The 21792-nt window shown below is 44.4% G+C and overlaps 1 protein-coding gene across 17 annotated transcripts in view; it reads left to right on the top strand.

Annotated features, from left to right (window-relative positions):
• The window catches only part of clasp2 (cytoplasmic linker associated protein 2), a 34832-nt gene that overhangs the window by 129 nt on the left and 12911 nt on the right, over positions 1 to 21792 (top strand). For 7 of the 17 annotated variants that reach the window (XM_028990512.1, XM_028990509.1, XM_028990507.1 and 4 more), the window contains exons 1-15: positions 3705 to 3808; positions 6903 to 7013; positions 9299 to 9375; positions 11892 to 11984; positions 13786 to 13931; positions 14199 to 14334; positions 14420 to 14490; positions 14710 to 14769; positions 14849 to 14926; positions 15409 to 15576; positions 18148 to 18182; positions 18295 to 18426; positions 18544 to 18567; positions 18698 to 18793; positions 19079 to 19105. In XM_028990512.1, the coding sequence (XP_028846345.1) occupies positions 3763 to 3808; positions 6903 to 7013; positions 9299 to 9375; positions 11892 to 11984; positions 13786 to 13931; positions 14199 to 14334; positions 14420 to 14490; positions 14710 to 14769; positions 14849 to 14926; positions 15409 to 15576; positions 18148 to 18182; positions 18295 to 18426; positions 18544 to 18567; positions 18698 to 18793; positions 19079 to 19105 (1300 nt within the window). In that variant the 5' untranslated portion in view covers positions 3705 to 3762. Of the gene's footprint in view, positions 1 to 836; positions 909 to 2105; positions 2205 to 3704; positions 3809 to 6153; positions 6370 to 6902; positions 7014 to 9298; positions 9376 to 11891; positions 11985 to 13785; positions 13932 to 14198; positions 14335 to 14419; positions 14491 to 14709; positions 14770 to 14848; positions 14927 to 15408; positions 15577 to 18147; positions 18183 to 18294; positions 18427 to 18543; positions 18568 to 18697; positions 18794 to 19078; positions 19106 to 21792 lie in introns of those variants that run through there. The other 10 variants (XM_028990502.1, XM_028990513.1, XM_028990515.1 and 7 more) reach the window with 8 other exon arrangements.

Genomic DNA, 21792 nt, shown 5'->3' with positions numbered 1-21792 from the left:
CTCTCTCGACCTCTGCACAAATGGAATCTTAACTCGGTCACAGCGCGACGGAGCTCTCTCTGTGTGTGTGTGTGTGTGTGTGTGTGTGTTCTTGACAGAGAGATCCATCATGGCTGAATTCTCCGTTGCTCCTTTTTTTTCAGACCTTTGGTTCTGTTTTTGTGGGACACTGTCAATGCATGTCCGGTTTGTGTGTGTGTGTGTGTATTTGGGGGTTTGGTATAAATCTGTTCAGTGATGCTGTTCCCAAAAATGTCCACCAGCCCTCGTCCGTCTAGATGCAGGAGGTGCAGCGGGTTTGCGTGGTGTCCACCGCTGTCCTCTGTGGGACACCCCGACCTTCATGGGCCCGAGCTGCTGCCTTTGTCATTTACACTGTGGTGGCAAAACTGAGGCAGATTTTAGCGCTAAGGGGCTGTGATGAGCAACACTCCTCCGGCGACAAGAGGTCACGGGACACCTGACTCCGACACCTGACTCATCTTCATCTTCATTCAGCCGTCTCCAGCATGCATCTTATACAGAAGTTTTTCTGTCTTCCATGTGTGTTGTGTTAAAGGTGCCCCATTATAAAAATCTCACTCTGTGAGGTCATTTAGTGGCTAGAAATGGCAATAGATGTAAAGACTACTGATTATTCCGTCGGTCGGATCTGGAATTTGTAACCTTTATGACGTCATAAGGGGAAAGGTTAGCTCCTGTTTCTCATGCTTTTCCCACCCCGAAAACATGATCAGTGTGTTAATTTTATTTTTTATATTAGAGGACACTAAAAGCAAAAGCAACTGGATTCTGCACTGATATATTAAATGCCTCTTTTTCTTTTTCTGTTGTAGGTTTCCCACTGTACTGGGCTGGTTGGTTTGAAGTTTTGATGTCTGGCAGCATGGCGCTCAGCCTGAATAAAGGTAAGTTGTGGTTGTGTATTTGATGTTGCTGTTGCTGTGTTCATGCTGACTGTCAACGTCTCCTGCTGTTAGCTGCCATGCTAACGGCGCCTTCTGTGAAATCAGCCCTACGGCCGCTGTTTTTTTGTCACCAACCACACTGCTGTACTTTGGAATAAATGATGAAATGAATAAGAACAGCCATAAAATTAAATAAATCAGCTAGGGTGGGGCTTTTGCAGAAAGATTAGTCAATTAATTTACATTTACCAGACGCCCCTATCTAGAGCGACTTACATTAATGTCTCGTGTCTTCTGGAGGACTTTTGAAAGAAATGCTAGTTTGAAAATCGGGTTTATAATTAGTGACCTATTATGGGCAGTTTTGTCAGAGCTTGTAAAGCTTGAAATAGTCACAGATTTTTGATTTTCAAGATTATTTATTACATGCATAGCTATAGCATAACAACATGCACTGACTGCTACGAATGATCTGCTGCTGTTTGTCATTTTTGTACTCACGTGACGCGTCATTTAACAGGGCTCAGATTTTGTTTAGCTGCCTGGTTTAGATACAAAGGGTGCTGTGGTCATTCTACTTCACCTTTCAGAGAGCAGAAGCTCAGAAGGGCAGATCTGGAATTTTTTCCCCTTCTGACCTCATAAGGGGAAAGGTTACCTCCCGTTCCTCATGCTTTTTCAGCCCAGAGAATTTCCACCCCCGCCCTCTAAAACATTATGTCCACTGACCGTCAAGGCTTCCAAACGTGTCAAGCATTGCAGTTGCTCGGTGACTGGATGTAAAAAAATGAGCACATGTATTTTTTAGATTACCCGAGCTTCTGTAGAACCAGTGTGTTCATTTTATTTTTTCTGGATAAATGCCGACATGACTTCCTGTTGGCGCTGAACATTGTTGTTGGTTGTTGATTATTTCATTTCCTCGAATGCCCGCTCACTTCTGTAATCCGCTCTCCTCCTCGTCCCGCTTCTCTCCTCCTCATTAGCATTTAAAGCTACAGACACCGAAATGGCGCATACTGGGGAAAAATCTCGTTGTGGGACTGGATCAAAGTGGCTGTAATTCTGCACCAAGGTGGAATTTTGGAAAGGGAAGAGATGCGGTATTAGGGGACCAATAAGACCTACATAAAAGTAATAAAAAATTCATGTCAGGGGACCTATAATGAAGCCACTGTGTCTAAAATTATTTTGCAGGTTGACTTAAGTCATGTGCTAAGATCCGTATTGATCACACACAGTCTCCAGAATGGGACCGTACGAATCTGAAAGCAGCAATGAAAGAGTTAATAATAGGTAAGCGATAGTATCTAAAAATCTGTTTCGTGAATCTAACAGGCAGTGCGCATGATAACACAATTTTGAGTGTGTGTCTGCATTCTCGTGTGGGACCAGACACAGGTTTAAAAAGTCTGTTGCCATTGGTTCATCGGTGCAGCGTTTGTAAAGCATACTTATGTATACTTATAGTTGGACTCAACAACTTTTCAGTCACACAGAAGCATTCCAGTACTCACAACATGAAGAAATTCAGTGACTTTTCTGTTTGCATCTGACAGACAGGTCGGGTTTCCAATTTAATTACCCACCATTCCTTAGATTTACCCATGCAGTTTCCAAATGTGGCAATATGTTTAATTTCCATACATTTTCCCTGCCCCTGCAATGCGGTTGTATGGTGTTTGGTTTCAGAGGCCTCAAGTCCAATTGCGAGAAGTTCCTCCATTTTTGGCGACTTTTGCTCCACGTACACTGTACACGTTAGCAACTGGCTAGGAAATTAATTAAGTAGGTAATGTTTAATATTTGCGGTGCTTGTTTCCGGTGTCTGTTGTGTGTTGGTGTACATTTTATCCCTGGTCCAGAGTCACGGATATCAGTGCTTTGTAAGTCACACAGTCACAGGCTGTGTGTAAAAAAAAAAAAAAAAACTTTACAAAGTTCAGTCAGGAGAATGGGGTTCTTACAGTCATTTAAAAACCTGCAAAAGCCGTGGACTTCAAAAAGAGAACTTTCCAGACCTCAAAAAAGTTTTCAAATGCAAGATAACCATATGAAGTCCAGGAAAAGTCCTTGAAATCTGGTTGACACGTAGTTCCCATAAGACTGCGCGAGAAATGTTTGCAAATACAACGTTTAAAACTAGCACAGGCCTATAGTATCTTCGCTAACTTAATTTAGCCACATGCTACTGTCATTTCCGTTTAGCTTTTCAGGGTCGTCAAAAATTTTGATTAACAATATTTTCAACAATTTAACAATTTTTTTTCTTTTTTTTTTTCCTCCACAGACATTTCAGAGAACATACGGTCGTGAAAATTGGCCTCACAGTAGCTTTTAAGTCTTGGAAATTCTATTATATTGTAAGAACCCTGAACATTAGTAGGGATTTAGCCCAGTAGATTCTCCTTGTGTGTTAACTTGTTTTGAAGGTGGGGAGGTACTCAGTTGGTTCCACTACTGAGGAAGCAGGCCTGGCTCTTCTTTTGGTGAGCTGGGACCCTCGATGAGCTCGATGCTCTGAGAGGATGAGAAGTGACCCGCGGTGTTTAATCAGAGCAGGTCCATTCATCGCCTGGAAGGCAAGAGCAGCCACAGGAAGCCTGTGTGTGTGTGTGTGTGTGTGTGTGTTTACCCATATAGACCTTGTGTCTGGCCAGTGGCGTTGGACTCAGCAGTAATTATTAATACACCGAGCAACTGGTTTCATTGGCTGTGGAGGGGAGGGGGCGTGGCCTCGTTGGATTAGATCAAAGCCGTTCTCAGATTAGCGCCGCCGGGGAGGAGGGGTTCTGAGTGGTGCAGAGAGCAGCGCCTGTCACTGTGTCACACTGATACAGCGTGACACCGGGACATGAGTGTGCGCAGCCCATCCCCAGCGATGGACGACGATATTGATGGTGAGTGTGTGTGTGTGCTTTACGAATATTAAGTCAATATAGATGGGTGGCATTGTATTTTTTTGGCTCTGTACAACTACAATTTCAGAAGTGGCAGATTGTTCTAGAACACTTTAGTTTAGTGTAGTTTATCGTGTTTTTTTTTTTTTTTTTTTTTTTTTTTTCTAATGGTCCCAATTAACCTTTGGTCCATCTGCCAATGGGGGTTTAACAGAGAGAAGTATTTCTCATCCAGCCACAGAAAGCCACAATGCCATAATAAACAAGTTCCTAGCAATGTGGCCTGGATAATATTATAAATAATATTCATAATTTATTATAAATACAACTTCCCATCCGTTTTACGTCCAAAGCAATCTCATATGCCGTAAATTTTAGGACTGTAATATTTCTGTGGCAGTATGTTTCATTTACGTACATTTCTGTCCCACAATGTGGCCGTATGCGTTGTACAGTATATATTGTCTGGTTTTAAAGTGCCCTTGTGCACCAGCGAAACAATTTGCAGACCTATTACAATACGTTTATGCATATTTGCACTACTTAAACTATTTAAAACTGTTTTAATATGAGCTTGAACCTTTTTTATTTTTATTTTTTAACCATTCAGCCCTAACACAGGGTGAAGCGAAGAGAGCAGAGTTTGTCTTTTACATTGATGGCACTTCATAACTAAATGCAAGAAAACCATTCTGATCAGCAGCTTTTCTGTAAATGAAAGGTACAGAAATACAGAACTATGTAAACAATTTTGTGTAAACGCATACATTCCTTCATGTTTTAGAGCAGAACTAATGTATATAAACCTGTATGTAGCACTTGCTTTTATGCTGTCCCCACACACTGCTCCCTGGGCGCCTGTCGTGGCCGCCCACTGCTCACTCAGGGTGATTGTTTAAATGCAGAAGACAAAAAACGTGTGCTGTGCGGCTGTGTATCACAAGTGACAATCACTTCACTTTATTTTATTTTATACTTGTTATTTATTAGCAGTAAGATCCAAAAAATAAAGCCACTGAAGAGCCACAGTCCCAAACTGAAAAGTAGTTATCGCGTGAATTTCTATTTCATTTAAATACCGGCAACATTAAGCATCGGCAACACACTTCCGACAGGCCTGTAGCCTGTTCCTTGCAGCGTAAAACTCAGAAAAATGATAAATCGAATGTAGGGTGTTTTGTGTTGTCTTTCTTTCGCCTATAGTATCGATTACCATCCTTATTATTGGTATCAAGTTGGAAATTTCAATATCATGACAAGCCTAGCTGCATGACAATGTGGCACATTGTCAATAAAATGCCTCTATGGTGGGCATGGCTCAAAATTGCTTTTCCAGCGAGTACGCCACAGAAGCCGCAGTCCGTGTTTCAGTCTGAAAGCGGGTTCAGGAGCCGCACAAGAGCGAGGTCCGCCACCAGGGTGTCCTGTGGAATTCTGTGGCGTCTTCCGGTGTTCCTTTCTCTGCCATCATTCAGCTGGCAACTTCCTCTCCAGACAGTTTTCATCCAAGTTCTGCTTATTAATTCGAACAGCGTCACTCAGAGGAGGCATGAAGTAGCAACTCTGACAAGTTAAATGTCATTGTATTGATATCATGACTATATGTCACCAAATGGATATTTTGTCCCAACCCTAGTGTCGATAATTTTATAATGTTATATAATCAATTAATTATATAATCAATTACTTCCTACACATCCAATCAGGGCAAGGATGAACATTTTATTTCCATTCTCTCTATTTATAAACCTTTTAGTTAATTGTTTGAATGAAGAATAGAATAGTGTGTGTGCTTGCTGGTTTATTATGTCTCTGTGGTTACCATGACTACAGAAGAGTAATTGCTTGTGTGTGTGCGCGTGTGCGTGCACAGGCGTACATACATTCAAGTGAATATTTTATTTTTGTATTTTTTAATTTATTTTTTTAAATTATATCTCTCAGTTGGTATCTGGGCTCCCACTGTTGTCATGGAAACGACCTTAGCAGCCTGTGCTCCCTCCCCCACCCCGCTGTGTCCTCCGTCTGTGGACACGCCCTGATCAGCAGACAAAAGGGTCAAGACGAGCCTGCAGGGGGAGTCAGCGATCAGCAGACAATGTCTTTCACACTCTCACACACACACACACACACACACACACACATGCACACACACACACAGAGCTGAGAGACGAATCACTAATTTCTCAGAATTGTCTTTTCTCCTCTGTCCCTCCCCCACTCTTTTCACCACATAATTAGCTTAGCAGCTTTTACGTGGTCATTAGTATTCGTTGGCATTGCCGCCTTCACAAGGCCATTGGCCGATGCCTGGTGATGTCACCCCTGATCTGATTGGCTCTTCGGCTGTTGAGGAAGGAGGGAGGGGCTGAGGGAGAGAAGATGCCGGCCACATCAGTGGGGTGTTGCCTGAATCAGATGCTACGGTGGTGTGTGTGAATGTGGCTACTGGGTTCCATGTTGAGGGATGTCATGTTAATACGGCCTTGAACGTCACGTCGACGAGTTCGAGCCACGCCCTTCTGGCATGAGGCGCCTCATCTGCAAACGCATCTGTGACCGTGAGTGTTGATCTGCATGTGTTTCAGTGTTAAAATTGATATGGATTGTGTTCGTGTTAGATGTGAAGGCAAAGGTGTGTGTGTGTGTGTGTGTGTGTGTGGGTCGGAAATAATTTTTGTGAGATTTGTGTGGGTGGAGGGTTCTGCTGGTGTAGGGTGTGTGTTTGGTGAGCAGTGCATATTACCTGATTGGTTGAAAAGACCTGCATTCTGCTGTTGACAACCAACCACAATCACAGTTCAGCCTGTTTGTCAGTAATGGTTTATTAACGGTGAACAAATCAAAAGCCACTGCATGCCAATATTCAGTTTTCCCATGATTCAGTCGTGTGTGTGTGTGTGTGTGTGTGTGTGCGCGCGCGTGTGTGTGTGTGTGTGTGTGTGTGTGGTGTGTGTATCAAACGAGTCTGATTTTCGCCTTGCGGACGCCAAAAGTGCAGATTCAGGAGACTGATCATGCTAGATGGCCTTCTTACATATCTTACGTGTGTTTCTTTGTTTGTGTGTGTGTGTGTACGCGTGTGCGCATGCAGCCCAGAGTTTTGATGATGATGAATCTGTGGATGGAAGTCAAGCCTCCTCCACTCAGGGGTTCAAAGTTCCCAAAGCCCTCAAGAAGCAAGAAGCTACACAGAAAACCACAGGTGACCACACACACACACACACACACACACACACACACACAAACAAACACACACCCCATTTAATTCTTATTTAGCCCAAAATTGCATACAGTTTGTGTCAATGTGCTTTGACAGGCCCTCCGGTTGACACTCCCTACACGTACAATATTGATTGTACATTATGTAAATGATGAAATGACCGAACAATTTGCTGTTATTCCTGATTTGTATTCAAGTGTCCGCTTATAACAAATAAATACACACCGTAACAATCAAATTTTATTCATACAGCGCTTTTTCACAATGTACATTGTCACAAAGGGCCTTGCAATAGTTGCTCAATGGCCCAAGTGAGCCCCAAGTGATCGGTATTTCATCGGTATTTGATGACTGTTAAACAAGCGAGCGGCAGTGAAAAACGGCAATCGAACACAGCTTCAAAGTGCACCGAAAACACGTACGGCATTCAGATGGCGTTCGCTTCGAATGATTGCGTGGACGAGGCCCAACTCTTATCTAGAGCGGTCACTACCGGCACTACTTTTCAACTAGAATTTTTTATACCACCGCCAGATTAATTGGCAAGCAACGTCATTATGGTTTAATCAATCATGTTCTGCCCTGCATCGATGCAGAATCGTCCACGTCGCAATGCATCGATTATGAGATTAATTTCAACACCCCCAGAAGGTACATAGTGTGTGTGAGAGAGTTTGTGTGCAATGAAAACCTTTAACAAGAGCATGTTACAGTTACGGCGTTGTATCGACGTGATGACAATTTGAGCAGAACTATGGTCTGCTTAGTCGTTACTATCGCGTAACATAGGCTCCCAATAATCACAAATACCATGCAGTCTAACTAGCGCTAGTGTTTAAATTAGTTATCTTATCTCAGCTAGCATCAACTTTACATTGCAGAGTATTCACGTTTGAAGGTACTGGACAGTGCAGAGTAGAGGTGTGAACCTTCGCTGGCATTGACAATCGTACGATTCGAGTACGATTGTCAATGCCTTGATATCGATATATCACGATGAATCCCATACATTTTCTACATGGTCAGCTGATGTTTTCAAATGCAGGAGTTAAGGGTCTCGATCACCTGTGTGGACTGTTTGATTTGCTACAATGAGCAGACCCATCAGTCACAGTCGGTCATTTCTACTTTCTTTCTTTCCATTCCTTCATAATCAGGGCTTGGAGTTTGTCAGAATTTTGCAGTTTTGGTTTGTCCATCCGCCTCTTGAGGATTGACCCAAGTTTTCAATTAGATTAGTTCCGGGGAGTTTCCTGGCCTCAGACCCCAAAATTTCAATCTTTTCATTTTTCCCCAGACGCCCCAAACAACCGGAAAGGGGCTTCATCAGAGAAAATGGCTTTACCCCCAGTACAATACAAAAAGTCCAATCCCTGTACTTTTTGCAGAACATCAGTCTGTCCTTGGTGTTTCTCTTGGAGAGAAGTGGCTTCTTTGCTGATCTTCTTGACACCAGGCCCGTCCTCCACCAGGCCTTCTCCTCACTGCAGATGCACTCACACCCGCCTGCTGCCATTCCTGAGCAAGCTCTGCACTGGTGGCACCCCGATACTGCAGCTAAATCATCTTTAGGAGACGGCCCTGGCGCTTCCTGGACTTTCTTGGGCGTCCTAAAGCCATGTTCAGAAAACTTGAAATTCTCTCCTTGACGTTTTTGATGATCTGATAAACGGTTGATTTAGGTGCAATCTTAGTAGCAGCAATATCTTCGCCTGTGAAGCTCTTTTTATGCAACATGCGTTTGTCCTTGCAGGTAACCATGGTTAACAGAGGAAGAACAATGATTTAAAGCATCACCCGCCTTCTAAAGCATCCAGTCTGCGGTTCTAACTGAATCAGCACGACAGAATGATCTCCAGCCTTGTGCTCCTCAACACTCACACTTGTGTTAACAATAGGATCACTGAAATGATCTCAGCAAGTCCTTTTGTGGCAGGGCTGAAATGCACTGCAAAGGAGTTTTTCGATATTAAGTTCAGTTTCATGGCAAAGATTTTTTTTTTCACCCTTCATAACGTTCCGGAGTAATTCTGGAGTGAATTGCCATAATAAATAAACGTAAACGCGCAATTTGGTGAAAACCGGTATTTGTGTCATTCTCTACCCAGTTCCCGCCACTCCAGTCAACATCATTCCATTTTCGCCAACCCCGTCGCTTTGCTATACTGACGTTGAGGTCATTTGAGAACATTAGTTCTAGTTTTGATCCATATTTAGAAATATTAGTTTGAAACGCACTCACCGTGCTTTTCTTGTGTGTGTGTCAGGTCTCCGTAAAGACAGGCCGGGTGCTGTGGAGGAGGACGATTTTATCAAGGCCTTCACTGACGTCCCAGAAGTACAGGTATGTTTGTCGCTATGTTTACATCATGCTGGAGACCATTAAATGAAAGTCTTAGTCTGATTAAAGTGGTTCTGGGAGGGTCAGCGTGGTCAGTTGCACTGGGTTCTGACTTTTGAATACAGTAGTGTGTGCTGTCTGCGCTGAGGTAGATCCTCTGTAGGGTAGGAGCAGTTTGTCTAGTGTTCACTAGCAACAACAAGTTTTGTATGTTCATGACCCTGTCAGCAGAACGGTTCTCCTTGTTTGTCCTAAAATTGTTTTAGGCCAGTTTTTGGTGATCACTGATTACTTCAGTGGTAGAATACAAAAAAACATTTCTCAGCACTGGGGTGGAAGAGGTCTGCTGTCGGGGGTGGACAGATCACTACAGAGCTGATGACATTAGACATGTGCGTTGCCAGCATTATTGGAGATGCTGCTTTATCTGACAGATCGGTGCCTTCTCAGAAGATTCATTCCCTCAGGAGTGTGCAGTTTGCCAGATCAGCTGTGCTAAATTTTCAAATGCCCGTCATTTTTTTTTTTTTTTGTAGGTTCTAACACCATTTAGGCGACAAAGCTGTTTCTCAACCAACATAATACTTAATGTGTGTATATCATTTTGAATGTTGCAGTTCCCTTCTTCTACCACTAGACTCAGTGCATACGCGTGGTCAGAGCTGTCGCTGTACAGTGGGGCAAAAAAGATTTGGCAGCCACCGATTGTGCAAGTTGTCACGCTTAAAAAGATGAGAGGTCTTTAAATGTCATCATAGGTACATTTCAACTGTGAGACACAATGTAACAAAAATCCAGAAAACCACGTTGTATGATTTTTAAATAAGTGATTTGTATATGGAGGATAAAATAAGTATTTAGCACCTACAAACAAGCAAGAATTCTGGCCCTCACAGACTTGTTACTTCTTTTAAGAAGCTCCTCTATCCTTCACTTGTTATCTCTACTAATGGCACCTTTTTGAACTCATCTGTATAAATGTCACGTTCCCAAACAACAAAGCACAAGAAAACAACAACTCCAACTCTCACTCTCTCTGTGCCAAACGACTCGACTCCAAACTCCTCAGTGAGCACTAAGCCACCGCCTTTCAGTTTCAGGCCTCCTCATTTGCTGACAGCTGAAGATTGTTGCCACCAGACCGTGGGCAGAGCCAGCAGTCAGAAACTCCTCCCCTTCCAGGCCTAGAATAGGAAAACACACACACACACACACACACACACACAGAAAGACAAGCAGAGATCCCCACTAACCCACCACATGGCACGAAGCATCCAGGGATGTAACAATAAAAGACCTTCAAACAGTCTGACTCCAACCTCCCCAATGGCCAAGACCATGTGGTTCTCAGCCCAGAACCACATGGGGGGGGGGATGGTCAATGACCTGAAGGGAGCTGGGATCACAGTAACAAATGTTACTATTAGTAATTATTGATTTATCATTTATTTGTTATTTCTTATATAGCCCAAAATCACATACAGGATATTTCAATGGGCTTTAACAGGCCCTGCAGTTGACACCCCCACGCTTGGCCCATCTGCACACATGGAAGAGACCTTGGGAAGGAGTGAGTCAGAGAGGGAGCCTGCACTTGGTGTCAGTCAGATTTGTCCATGAAAAAAGTCCCCACAGGTGTAGTGGGGGAAAGTTCAAAGTGCAGTATAGATCATCGGTCCATGTTTGGAGGTTCTGGACAGTGCAGAGTAGGTTTTTTTGTCCAGTGTCATGGTCTACACTGCATGGCCATTATCATGCTACTGGTCCATTTGAAGATCCGTGAAAGGATCCCTCTGGTGGCCTCATCATTGGACATTGGACACTATGTTGTCATGGATTAAAATCCTGCAGCATTTGAACACTCCCCCATCTTAAACCAACACATGTCCAGGCCCGTCTAAAGTTTGCAAGAGACCATCTGGATGATCCAGAGGAGGATTTGGAGAATGTTGTGTGGTCAGATGAGGCCAAAATAGAACTCATGGAGGGGGAAAATGCTTAGTTGCATCCCAAGAACACCATTCCCACTGTGAAGCATGGATATGGGTACATTATGCTTTGGTGCTGCTTTCACAAAGGGGACAGGATGACTGATCCATATTAACACACTAACACCTTGGGCAAAAACCTCCTTCCCACCATGACAGTGATGGCTATGTAAAAAGCATTACAAGGTGCCGGATCCAATAGACAATCTGTGGCCAGCGACAGCCACAAAACATCACAGCTCTTGAGAAGATCTGCTTGGAAGAATGGGCCAAAATACCAGCTACAGAGTGTGCAAATATGGTGAAGACCTACAGGAATCTTTTCACCTCTGTCATTGCCGGCCAAGGTTACAAAGTACAAGCTGGTAATTTCCACATTGCGTGAAGAAGTTCTCATAAAAAATAAAAATAAATTTGTGCACAAGAATGATTTTTTTTAATGAGGGCACTTTAGTGTTCTGGCTGGTTTGTGTGAAGTTTAGGAAGTTTCCATTTCTTCTCACTGTATTTTATTTTTTTTTGTCTATGCAGATTTACTCCTCCAGGAACCTGGAGGACAACTTAAACAAGATCAGAGAAATTCTGTCTGACGACAAGCATGACTGGGACCAGAGAGCTAATGCTGTGAGTTTGCCCTAGTGAGAAGCTTGTACATGTCTACTGTAAAAAGTATTTTGTTCCAACCTCAGCATTTACATTTACAGCATTTACAATACACCCTTATCCAGAGCGGCTTGCAATCAGTAGTGACAGGGACGGGTCCCTGGACAAAGGTGTCTTGCTCAGGCACACAATGGTAGTAAGTGGGGTTTGAACTTGGGACTTTGTGGTTGTCTGGTTCATAGGTCCGTGTGTTACACACCAGGCTACTACACTTAAAGTGTTCAACAGTCATTTTTATTTATCCCTTGCTTCTCACATTAGAACAGTGGCTCAGGTGAGCAGCCAAAGATGACAGTGGCAAGAATAAAACTCTGAAAAAGGAAGAGACTTGTGAGATTCGTCCAGAAAATGACGGCATATAGAGATTATTGTAGGGCGACTTTGTATTGTGAAGTAGTTCTAGCAGATGCCAATCAGATAGAATCAACAGATGACTTGTAAGGGCCTGGTAGTAAGGGAAACCCATGGAGGTCAGCAATACCACATTATCAGTATGCACCAGAATGCTCTCCAGGATGCTTTACAATCCACATGGGATGACGAAAAGAGAAGGCAGTATTAGTATTAAGTTATCTAGAGTGACCATACGTGTGGTGAGAGCTAAAGATGTCCAGTGGCACTCATTACTGCAGCATTACTAAAGGTGAGTGGAGTGTTGGTATAAGCTGTATAAGTAGTTGGTCTGGATTTGAATTTTGAAACAGTGTCTGATTCCTGAATATTGCTTGGAAGTTTATTCCAAAGATTTGGGGCTCTAAGCAAATGTGACTTTGCGTACACAAGGGACAGCAAGTAGGATTTCTCCCAGACAACGAAGGCACTAGTAGCTACTAAGATAAACTGGATATAAGCTTTATAAGTGAGAAGCAGAATCTTAGTCAATACAGTGCTTAACTAGAAACCAATGCAGAAAAGATAATACCCGAGTAATTAACTGCATGGCATGCTGTTATAAATGCATGTACTAATTTTTCTGCATCAGGGCAATGCAATGTTTCCTAGGTGGAAGTACGCCATCCTGCAAATATTTTGAATGTGACTCTCAAGATGCAGATATATGCCAACGGTCACACCCAGATTTAGCAGGACCAGCCAAGAAACCAGCACACTCTATGTGGTGAACCGAGATGTAAACTTAGGTGTTTGCATAAACGTGGAAGTTGCACTCTGTGTCTTCGAACATTTACACTTAGAATAATAAAGGGCCCAGTACTGAGCTCTGTGGAACTCACTTTTCAAGCCAATTTAATAGAAAGTTATGGTCTATGGTGTCAAAAGCTACATCAAGGTCTAGGGGAACTTACACAGAGATAAGGTCCTGGTCAGAAGATAGGAGAAGATTGTTGTGCTATTACCTTTTTAAGTGATTTTGGACATGAATGGTAGGTTAGAAATCGGTCTGTAGTTTCATAACCTACCCATAATCCTGTGTTTTTTCTTTATTAGTGGTTTGATAATGGCTGGTTTAAGGGATATATGAAGATGGGTAAGAAAAATGGATGAGTTAAGCCCAAACGTGATTGACCTAAAGCAGGTTACGGCTCAATAAGCAATTTAGCAGGTACTGGGACGAGGATACAGGTCAATTGCTTAGTTGAGGAGACCACGAGTCCAGTTGGAATGGGAATGAGCTTGTATCTTAATATTGTTCAAGAAGGACATGCAAACATCAGTCAAAATGTGTGTGTATATGGAAATTCTCATACACTACACCACATGTACACGAGTTGGTGACCGTGATCTCTTTTTTTTTTCTCTGCAGCTGAAGAAGATTCGCTCTCTGCTGGTTGCCGGGGCTGCGGACCATGACTGTTTCTACCAGCACTTGCGTCTGCTGGATGGAGCCTTCAAGCTGTCTGCTAAAGACCTGCGTTCGCAGGTGGTGCGTGAAGCCTGCATCACTGTAGCGTGAGTTTCCACCCTGCTCTATCACAGCTCCGGACCCAAGAAGGCGATTTCTTACTGTTCCTATTGATGCTGCTGTCCACAACATAGTGGGAAAATGACATCACATCTGTATTTAAAAGACACTACTTTGGTGGTTCAGTAAAATGCTGCATTTTTCTCCATTTGTTACATTTCTGTCTCCATTCTCATAAAAAAGTGTTTGTACCAAACTCTCTTTAGTCCAGCCATATGCATGTTATGAACTGAGTGTGTGTGTTTAACACACAGGTATCTCTCCACCATTGTGGGGAATAAGTTTGACCATGGAGCTGAGGCCATTGTCCCTGTTCTCTTTAACCTGGTCCCAAACAGCGCTAAAGTCATGTCTACTTCTGGAGTAGCAGCGATACGGTGCATCATTCGGGTAGGTGTGTGTGTGTGTGTGTGTGTGTGTTGAGCTAATGTTTTCATGATTTCCTTTAAACTGTCTGTGTCCTTCCTGTTAACAGCACACCCATGTGCCTCGGCTGATCCCACTCATCACCAGTAACTGCACATCCAAGTCAGTGGCGGTCAGGAGGTAGGTGTGTGTGTGTGTGTGTGTGTGTGTGTGTGTGTGTGTGTGTGTGTGTGTGTGTGTGTGTGTGTGTGTGTGTGTGTGTGTGTGTGTGTGTGTGTGTGTGTGTGTGTGTGTGTGAGTGTGACAGGGGTGGGCGGGATGATGGATTTGTTAATGGGATTGGGTTCAGGGATTGCCGAAGATCAGAATTAAGTTTGTGTTTGTTCATTTTATTTATAGACGCTGTTATGAATTCCTCAATCTTCTTTTACAAGAGTGGCAAACACACTCCCTGGAGAGGTACTTTATTCATTCATACACACATGCACACTACGTGTGAAGTGTAACAGTAGTGTGTGTGAATGATCCTGTCTTTTAGGCACACTGCAGTTTTGGTTGACAGCATTAAAAAGGGAATCAGAGATGCCGACTCGGAGGCCAGAGTGGAGGCCAGGAAGTGAGTTCATCTTCCTCTCTCACAGTGTCAAAAAAAACAAAAAAAAAAAACAAGTGATCACTTAGAAAAAATGAATACACTTCATTTAAAAGATATTCTGTCCCCACTACAAAATGTTTTTTTTATCCTTTAATGCTGTGCGTATCATATTTGAGACATTCATTTTTGAGGCCCATTGCATTACCATGAGGAAGATAGGAATTGGACTCCCAACGCAGAGCATGTTGATGAAAGCAAAGTTTGTTATTGCCCGTATCAAGTATCAAATATAATACAAAAAGCATCCTTGTAATGTGTAATACACGAAATATCAAATAAGCTACAAACAAAAAAACATACTTGCAAATGATTTACTTACATTTTGTTAAAGGGCCTAATTAAGACCTAATAAATAATTATTTTTTGTTTCAGACACTAAAGGGTTAACACGGCTCCTCAGCTCTGATTTGAGGAACTAACTCTTTTTCTCTCGTTCCTTTTAGAGCATATTGGAACCTGAAAGGTCATTTTCCTGCAGAAGCAGAGTCTCTGTACTCTTCTCTTGAATCATCCTATCAGAGAACAATTCAGTCCTCCTTGAAGACTTCAGGAAGTGCAGCATCTCTTCCTCAGTCTGATGTGTCCTCCTCATCCTCACAAGAGAGTCTCAGGTATGTAACATCTGCAGACTTTTGAAAAGAACTCCTTGTTCCCAGGTTTGGTCATTTTACATCTTTCAGACGTCTTTGTCCAGAGCAGCTTATGAACAGTAGTTACATAAGTGATAAAGTGAAGTGATTGTCACTTGTGATGCACAGCACATGCTGACACGATGAAACGTGTCCTCTGTATTTAACCATCACCCTTGGTGAGCAGTGGGTGGCCATGACAGGCGCCCGGGGAGCAGCGTGTGGGGACGGTGCTTTGCTCAGTGGCACCTTGGCGGATCGGGATTCGAACCTTCTGATTGCGGGGCTGGTTCCTTAACCGCTAGGCCACCCCTGCCCCTATATAGACAGTCCCTGGTTTAAGTTGAAGGGTTTTTGTCATTGTGATATTCTGCAGCACATCATGGTGTCACAACGGAATGCGTCCTCTGCATTTAACCCATCTTGGTGAGCAGTGGGCAGCCATGACAGGCGCCCGGGGAGCAGTGTGTGGGGACGGTACCTTCATCAAGGGCACCTCAGTGGCACCTTGGCAGTTCAAGATTTAAAACCGCAACCTTCCGATGACGAGTCCACGTTCTTACCCACTATGCCACCTCTGCCACCTACTGAGGAGGAGAAGCAAGCTCTAGCCGATCTTCAAGACATTCTAAGGAGGGGGCTGATGACCCTTCGGGGAGCGGAGTGGCATAGAAGAAGGGGGAGAGAGAGAGAGATCGGACTCATGCTGATTTCATCGCTTACTCGTTTTGGTTTCACGACAAGTGCTCATCTGCTCAGTAGTTGAGGTTCACACATTCTGGCTCAGCCTAGAACCCAACAGAGCCAAACCTGGTCGAGGAGGTGATTAAGGCGGCATGCTTGGCCTCTGCTACAGTCCCCAGCATACCCTACATTGTTGCCCTAAAGGTTTTTCCCCAGCTCCGTCAACACCTATGAGAAAATATTGAAGGTGATATGGCGTAAGTTTCGGTCTGTGTTTTTCAGCATTGTTTCCTCAAGGCTCACAGAGTTTCTCCTCAAGAACAGCTACGTTGATCCCTCAGTGCAGAGAGGCGACGTTCCTGGAGTTCCTTGTTGCTTAGAGCATACCGGTGTAGTCGCACAGCTCATCGGAGAAGCCGTGAGAATAGAGCAGACGTGTGTGTGTGTGTGTGTGTGTGTGTGTGTGTGTGTGTGTGTGTGTGTGTGTTATGGTTTGATTCTGGCAGCCACCTCATCCCCAGTGAGATCAAGGATCTTAAGTTGAGGATCACTTCTTGGGCAATAACATCAGACAGGCATCGGCTAGAAAAGGGGATTATAACGGGCTGAACCATCTCCGTTATCCTCTTTGCCTTGGTGAACATGTTGGTAGAGTCAGAGGTGGAACGCAGGGATCCTTTAACCAGATCTGGCTATAAGAGTGTTTTCTGGATGACCTCACTGTCACTGGGTGGATCTTGCAAGGCCTTGAAAAGCTGGTCACCTGGTCAAGGATGAACTTCAAGTCCAGAGCCAAGGTGTTGAGAAAGGGGAAGGAGGTTTACAGATTCTTTGTGGCCAAAATGGTCGTCCCTTCAATCACTAGGCAACCAATAAAGAGTCTGGAGAAGCTATGTTGATTCTTCCCTGAAATACTGCCATTCAGAACACCAATAAAGAGGTGGAAGAAAACCAAAAAAGTGGTCATAGTCTTTACCGATCCCCTACCCCTCTCCATAAAAGGTGACTACGTGGAAAGGGCGTCTTCCTTCAAGTTTCTTGGAGCTCACATTTCAGAGGACCTGTCTTCAACTACTAACTCAACGGCCTTAATTAAGAAAGCCCAGCAGCACCTCCATTTCCTCATTGTCCTGAAATGGAACCTAATAGTGTCCTTCTACATTTGCATTTACAGCATTTACCAGACGCCCTTGTCCAGAGTGACTTACAATCAGTAGTTACAGGGACAGTCCCCCCCTGGAGCATCTCTTGCTCAGAGACACAATGGTAGTAAGTGGGATTTGAACTTGGGTCTTCTGGTTCATAGGCGATTGTGTTACTCGGAGGCTAGGCTACAAAGGTGCAGGATAAGTGACAAGTGTCGATTGTAGCTCGATAGTAGGATGGTAGTGGACTTGCTAAAAAATTTTGTTGTCCAGGCAAGTGTGGAGTGACAATAAAAGGTCTTGGGTCTTGAAGGTTTGCTCACTAATGTCAACCAGTTAGGCTTCTGGGTGATCCAGTGCTGGCCAAGGGGGGATTGGTTCCGCTTTCTGAGCCCGGGTTCCTCTTCCTGCTTCTCTGCTCAAGAAGATTTTCCTCGGCACTGTCTTCTTTGGCTGCTCACTTGATGTTCTAATGCGAGGTGCTTTATGTCAGTGTGCAAGCCGTACAAAAAAAATTGGATCACCGCACACACCGGAATCTAAGAATAAAACGTTCTGCATCTTGAACTCTGCTCAGTGAGCACGTGGTGGTAGATGCACACGTCTAGACTCCAGCAGTCCGAATGTGCCACCCTGCTTCAGGCCTTCGGCGATCTGAGGAGTTTGAATTTATGTTAGTGGATTTGGAGTTGATCTTCTAATTAAACGATTTTCTCATCTGCAGCCGTCCAGTGGGTTCCAGGTGGGCTCCAGGAAGAGGTAAATGAGTGTGTGTGTGTGTGTGTTTGTGTGTGTGTGTGTGTGTGTGGTTGGTTGCATGTCTTGATATACATTTATTTATTTATTTATTTATTTATTTGCCTCCTCTCAGTTACGAGAAAGCAGTCAGCACGTGGCGGGTCCCTGCAACGTTCTAGCAGCGATGTGGATGTTAATGCAGGAGCAGCCACCCAGCAGGTGGCGAGGGCGGGGCGAGTTCCTCCGCTCTCCTACTCCTCCCTCGGTAGGGATCAGCTGCCCTTACTTACCTAGTTACTGTTTTAGGAGGAGGAAGAGCGAGTGAAGGATGTGAGTGGGGGGTTTAAAAACTCTGTTCCTCTCTTTTCTCTTTGGCTTTAAGACGATTCTTCTGATAAAATGGATGGTAAGACGGAGAGAGTGTGTGTCAGATCACCTCCACGTGTCTGTGTCCCATATGGTTGTGGTTCTTGCCCTTGGTTGGTGATAAAAATATATATATATGTTTATTTTTTCTTTTCCTCTTCTATCCTCAGGACGTTTGCGTTCTAAGCAGCCATTGTCCACTGCGTCCAGCACCGTTGTGGACTCGAGGGGGCGTAACCGAACAAGGATGGTGTCCCAGTCCCAGCGTAAGTGTGGGAATGTGTCTACGTCCCTCCACTCGTCCGCTTTCACTTTCAGGTGACCAGATAGGAAGGAGCACATAAGCAAGGGAACCGACAGCATTCTTCATCACATGGGTGCATTAGCCAAAATCTGTGCCCAGTTTTTCATTACCTTAGGAGCTTGGGGGGGGGATTCTGAAGACATCAGGGGGGGTTGGGACAGTGGTGAGGGAGGGTGCAGTGGGATGGTGTGTGTGTGGGTGAGATCGCGCGTAACCCTCCCCCCCCTCAACTCTTTCTGTGCTTCAGGCTCTGACGAATCAGATTGCACACCAGGTATTTTTCTGTGTGAGGTCTGTTTGTGTGTTTGTGTGCACCCCTCATTTGTGAGTGTGTGCGCGCAGCACTTTTTTTGCATGGTGGTGGCATCTGTTTTTTTTATTTATTTATTTTTGGTAAAATTTTATGGAGGCGTGTGTGTCTGTGTTGGGCGTGGCTGTTTAGGGTAGTGGATCTGTCTCTGCTGGCTTTTGCCAGTGGAGGACATGGGTTCACAGGTCTTGGCGAATCAGTGAAGGGTTCTCGTCATCATTGGGGGGGAAAATAGAAGCCAATCACGGTGTTCCATCTGGTACGTCTTTTATATTCCATACGTTGTCCAGCACTAGCCGTCTGAAGGAAGGATGAAATTTGTATTTCCAACAGTGGAATTTCTGCTTCTTTTTAACATTCCTTTGCATCCATCCTCCCTGTTCTGCAGCAGTCTCATGGTCGATAACCAGTCAGAGACCAAAGTAAAATAGCAGTGACGGGCCGCTCCACAGCTAGCCTTTACGTGCAAACTTGTGTAGTTTTGGACAAAATTGATGTTAAAAGTCCCATGTCATGAAAATTGGACTTTTTGAGATCATTTAACATTAGTTCCCCGAGCCTGTATATGGTCCTGCGGTGGCTAGAAATGGTGATAGGAGTGCATTGGTCGTTCTGCGGCAGCTCATACGGTCGAATCTGGAAGTTGGCCCGATATAGCGATGCACGGGGATAGGTTCCCATCCACCCATACCATTTTGCGCCCCTCTCCTCAAAAATTTGGTTTATAATAACTGGAACAGCATAAACAAGCCGCTTAAATTGCAGAACAATATTTTGAACTAACTATTCGGAGACATTTACATTTACCAGACGCCCTTATCCACAGCGACGTACAATCAGTAGTTACAGGGACAGTCCCCCCCCGGAGACACTCAGGGTTAAGTGTCTTGCTCAGGGACACAATGGTAGCAAGTGGGATTTGAACCTGGGTCTTCTGGTTCATAGGCGAGTGTGTTACCCACTAGGCTACTACCACACTGTGACGTCCTGCCGTAGTCGCTGAATTTCAACTTCTTCTGGATCAGGTTCTGGGTCAAACTGGAAAGCTTGAACGACTGCGTGTCTATGAGCCATCGCTAGACAACATCAGCGCATGGTACCTGACCACAAGTAGTCAGGTACCTCCTCCTCGTCCCGCCTCGCTCCTCCTCATTAGCATTTAAAGCTACAGACACCGACACGGGGGTGACTGGGAACATGGGCGTGTCCCTGTGGAATGTAAACTGCCGATATTCACTCACCGGAGGTCCTGTGCTTTAATCCCAGACATGTACATGTTGCATTTATTTTATTTGTTTTTGCCTCAACATTACGCAACCATGGTTTTATTTCACTTTTTGCCAATTTAAACCTGAATGCGGGAACTCATTTCAGATCCCAGTGTACATTGTCGCACAGCCTTCTACACCGATCTGTCTGATACCGAATAAAACTGAAATTGGCACTACTAAATTGCTGTGATATTTTCCCCGGCAGGGGTGTGGCTAAAATGCACTCTATGCAAAAACCCTCATTGCTCCCTGTGACCTTTGACCTTTCACTGTTCAACTGTAATTGTTATTTTGCTGCTTTTCATTAACCGGTGGTCCCACGATGCTTCACTATGAATTCACGGCATTTTCTGTCTTTGTGTGAACCCATCATGCTTTGCTTGTTTCCAGCATCTCTTCAGATTGGCTGTCAATGTGTCTGCCAGTGTAGATGGTGGTAGGAGTGTGTGTTTGTAGACATTGCTGGATTCAGTGTGAAGAAATCTGCTGCGCATTCAGGGTTTCCGCGAAAAAGTCTAACAAAGTATTAATCCTCACACCCAGTCATTAAAATACTGCGGACCCAACAAAATCAAATGAAACAAGCCTTCAGTTTGTCAGTGATCCGCCTGCGCACTTCCGGGTTTACAAAATGCATCGCGCGCATGGCGGTTACCAGGGGGCGGTCCTAACCAGTTCGGCGCCCTGTGCAAGTCTCCACCCCACAAGCTGGTTATCACATGCTGCTCCAGCCGCTCGGCGGTCGCCGCCCCCTCTCCTCGCTCAAGCAGCAGGCACACCTCACACGTGTAGGGCGCCCTTTCTCCCCCGCAAATGGGCAGTAGAAGACGCCGCACAAACAACCTTTGGTCGATGCCAATGATGCCGCCCTGGGCAATGTCCTATCTCAGCCACATCAGAAAACGCAGCTGGAAAGGACTCGCAATTTTACAAACCAAAACTATTGAGGCCGCCCCCTAGTGACATTTTGAAGGAAAATTAATATATCAAATAATAATATATTGCTTAAGATTAAATACCATTAATATTGTACTGTAAAAGAGCGTCTGGCCCTTAGTGTCTGCCAAGAAAAACTCTGGCCCTTGGACAAATGTAGTTAACGGCGCCAATGCAGGGTCTTAAATTGGATGAAAGTGTCCTTAAAAAGGTCTTTACAAGTCTTTTATGGCTTCCTTCAACCTGCAGAAACCCTGTTGCTGCGTGATTTCAGCGATTTTCTGTTAAACAGTGTCAGTACAAGCCCACGTCTGTTCACTGGATACAGGAGCCGCCCAGTTCTGAGTTCTCTCTCTTCCACTTCAAAGACCAAAGCATCCCACAATGCACTGCAGTGGAATGCAACACTTTGCACGGCTCATAATGGCACAGGTGCAGCGGCAG

The sequence above is a fragment of the Denticeps clupeoides genome, chromosome 9 (genome assembly GCF_900700375.1).
Source record: "Denticeps clupeoides chromosome 9, fDenClu1.1, whole genome shotgun sequence".
Taxonomy (NCBI): domain Eukaryota; kingdom Metazoa; phylum Chordata; class Actinopteri; order Clupeiformes; family Denticipitidae; genus Denticeps; species Denticeps clupeoides.
The sequence above is the reverse complement of the archived record's forward strand: the minus strand, read 5'-3'. Positions and strand labels throughout refer to the sequence as shown.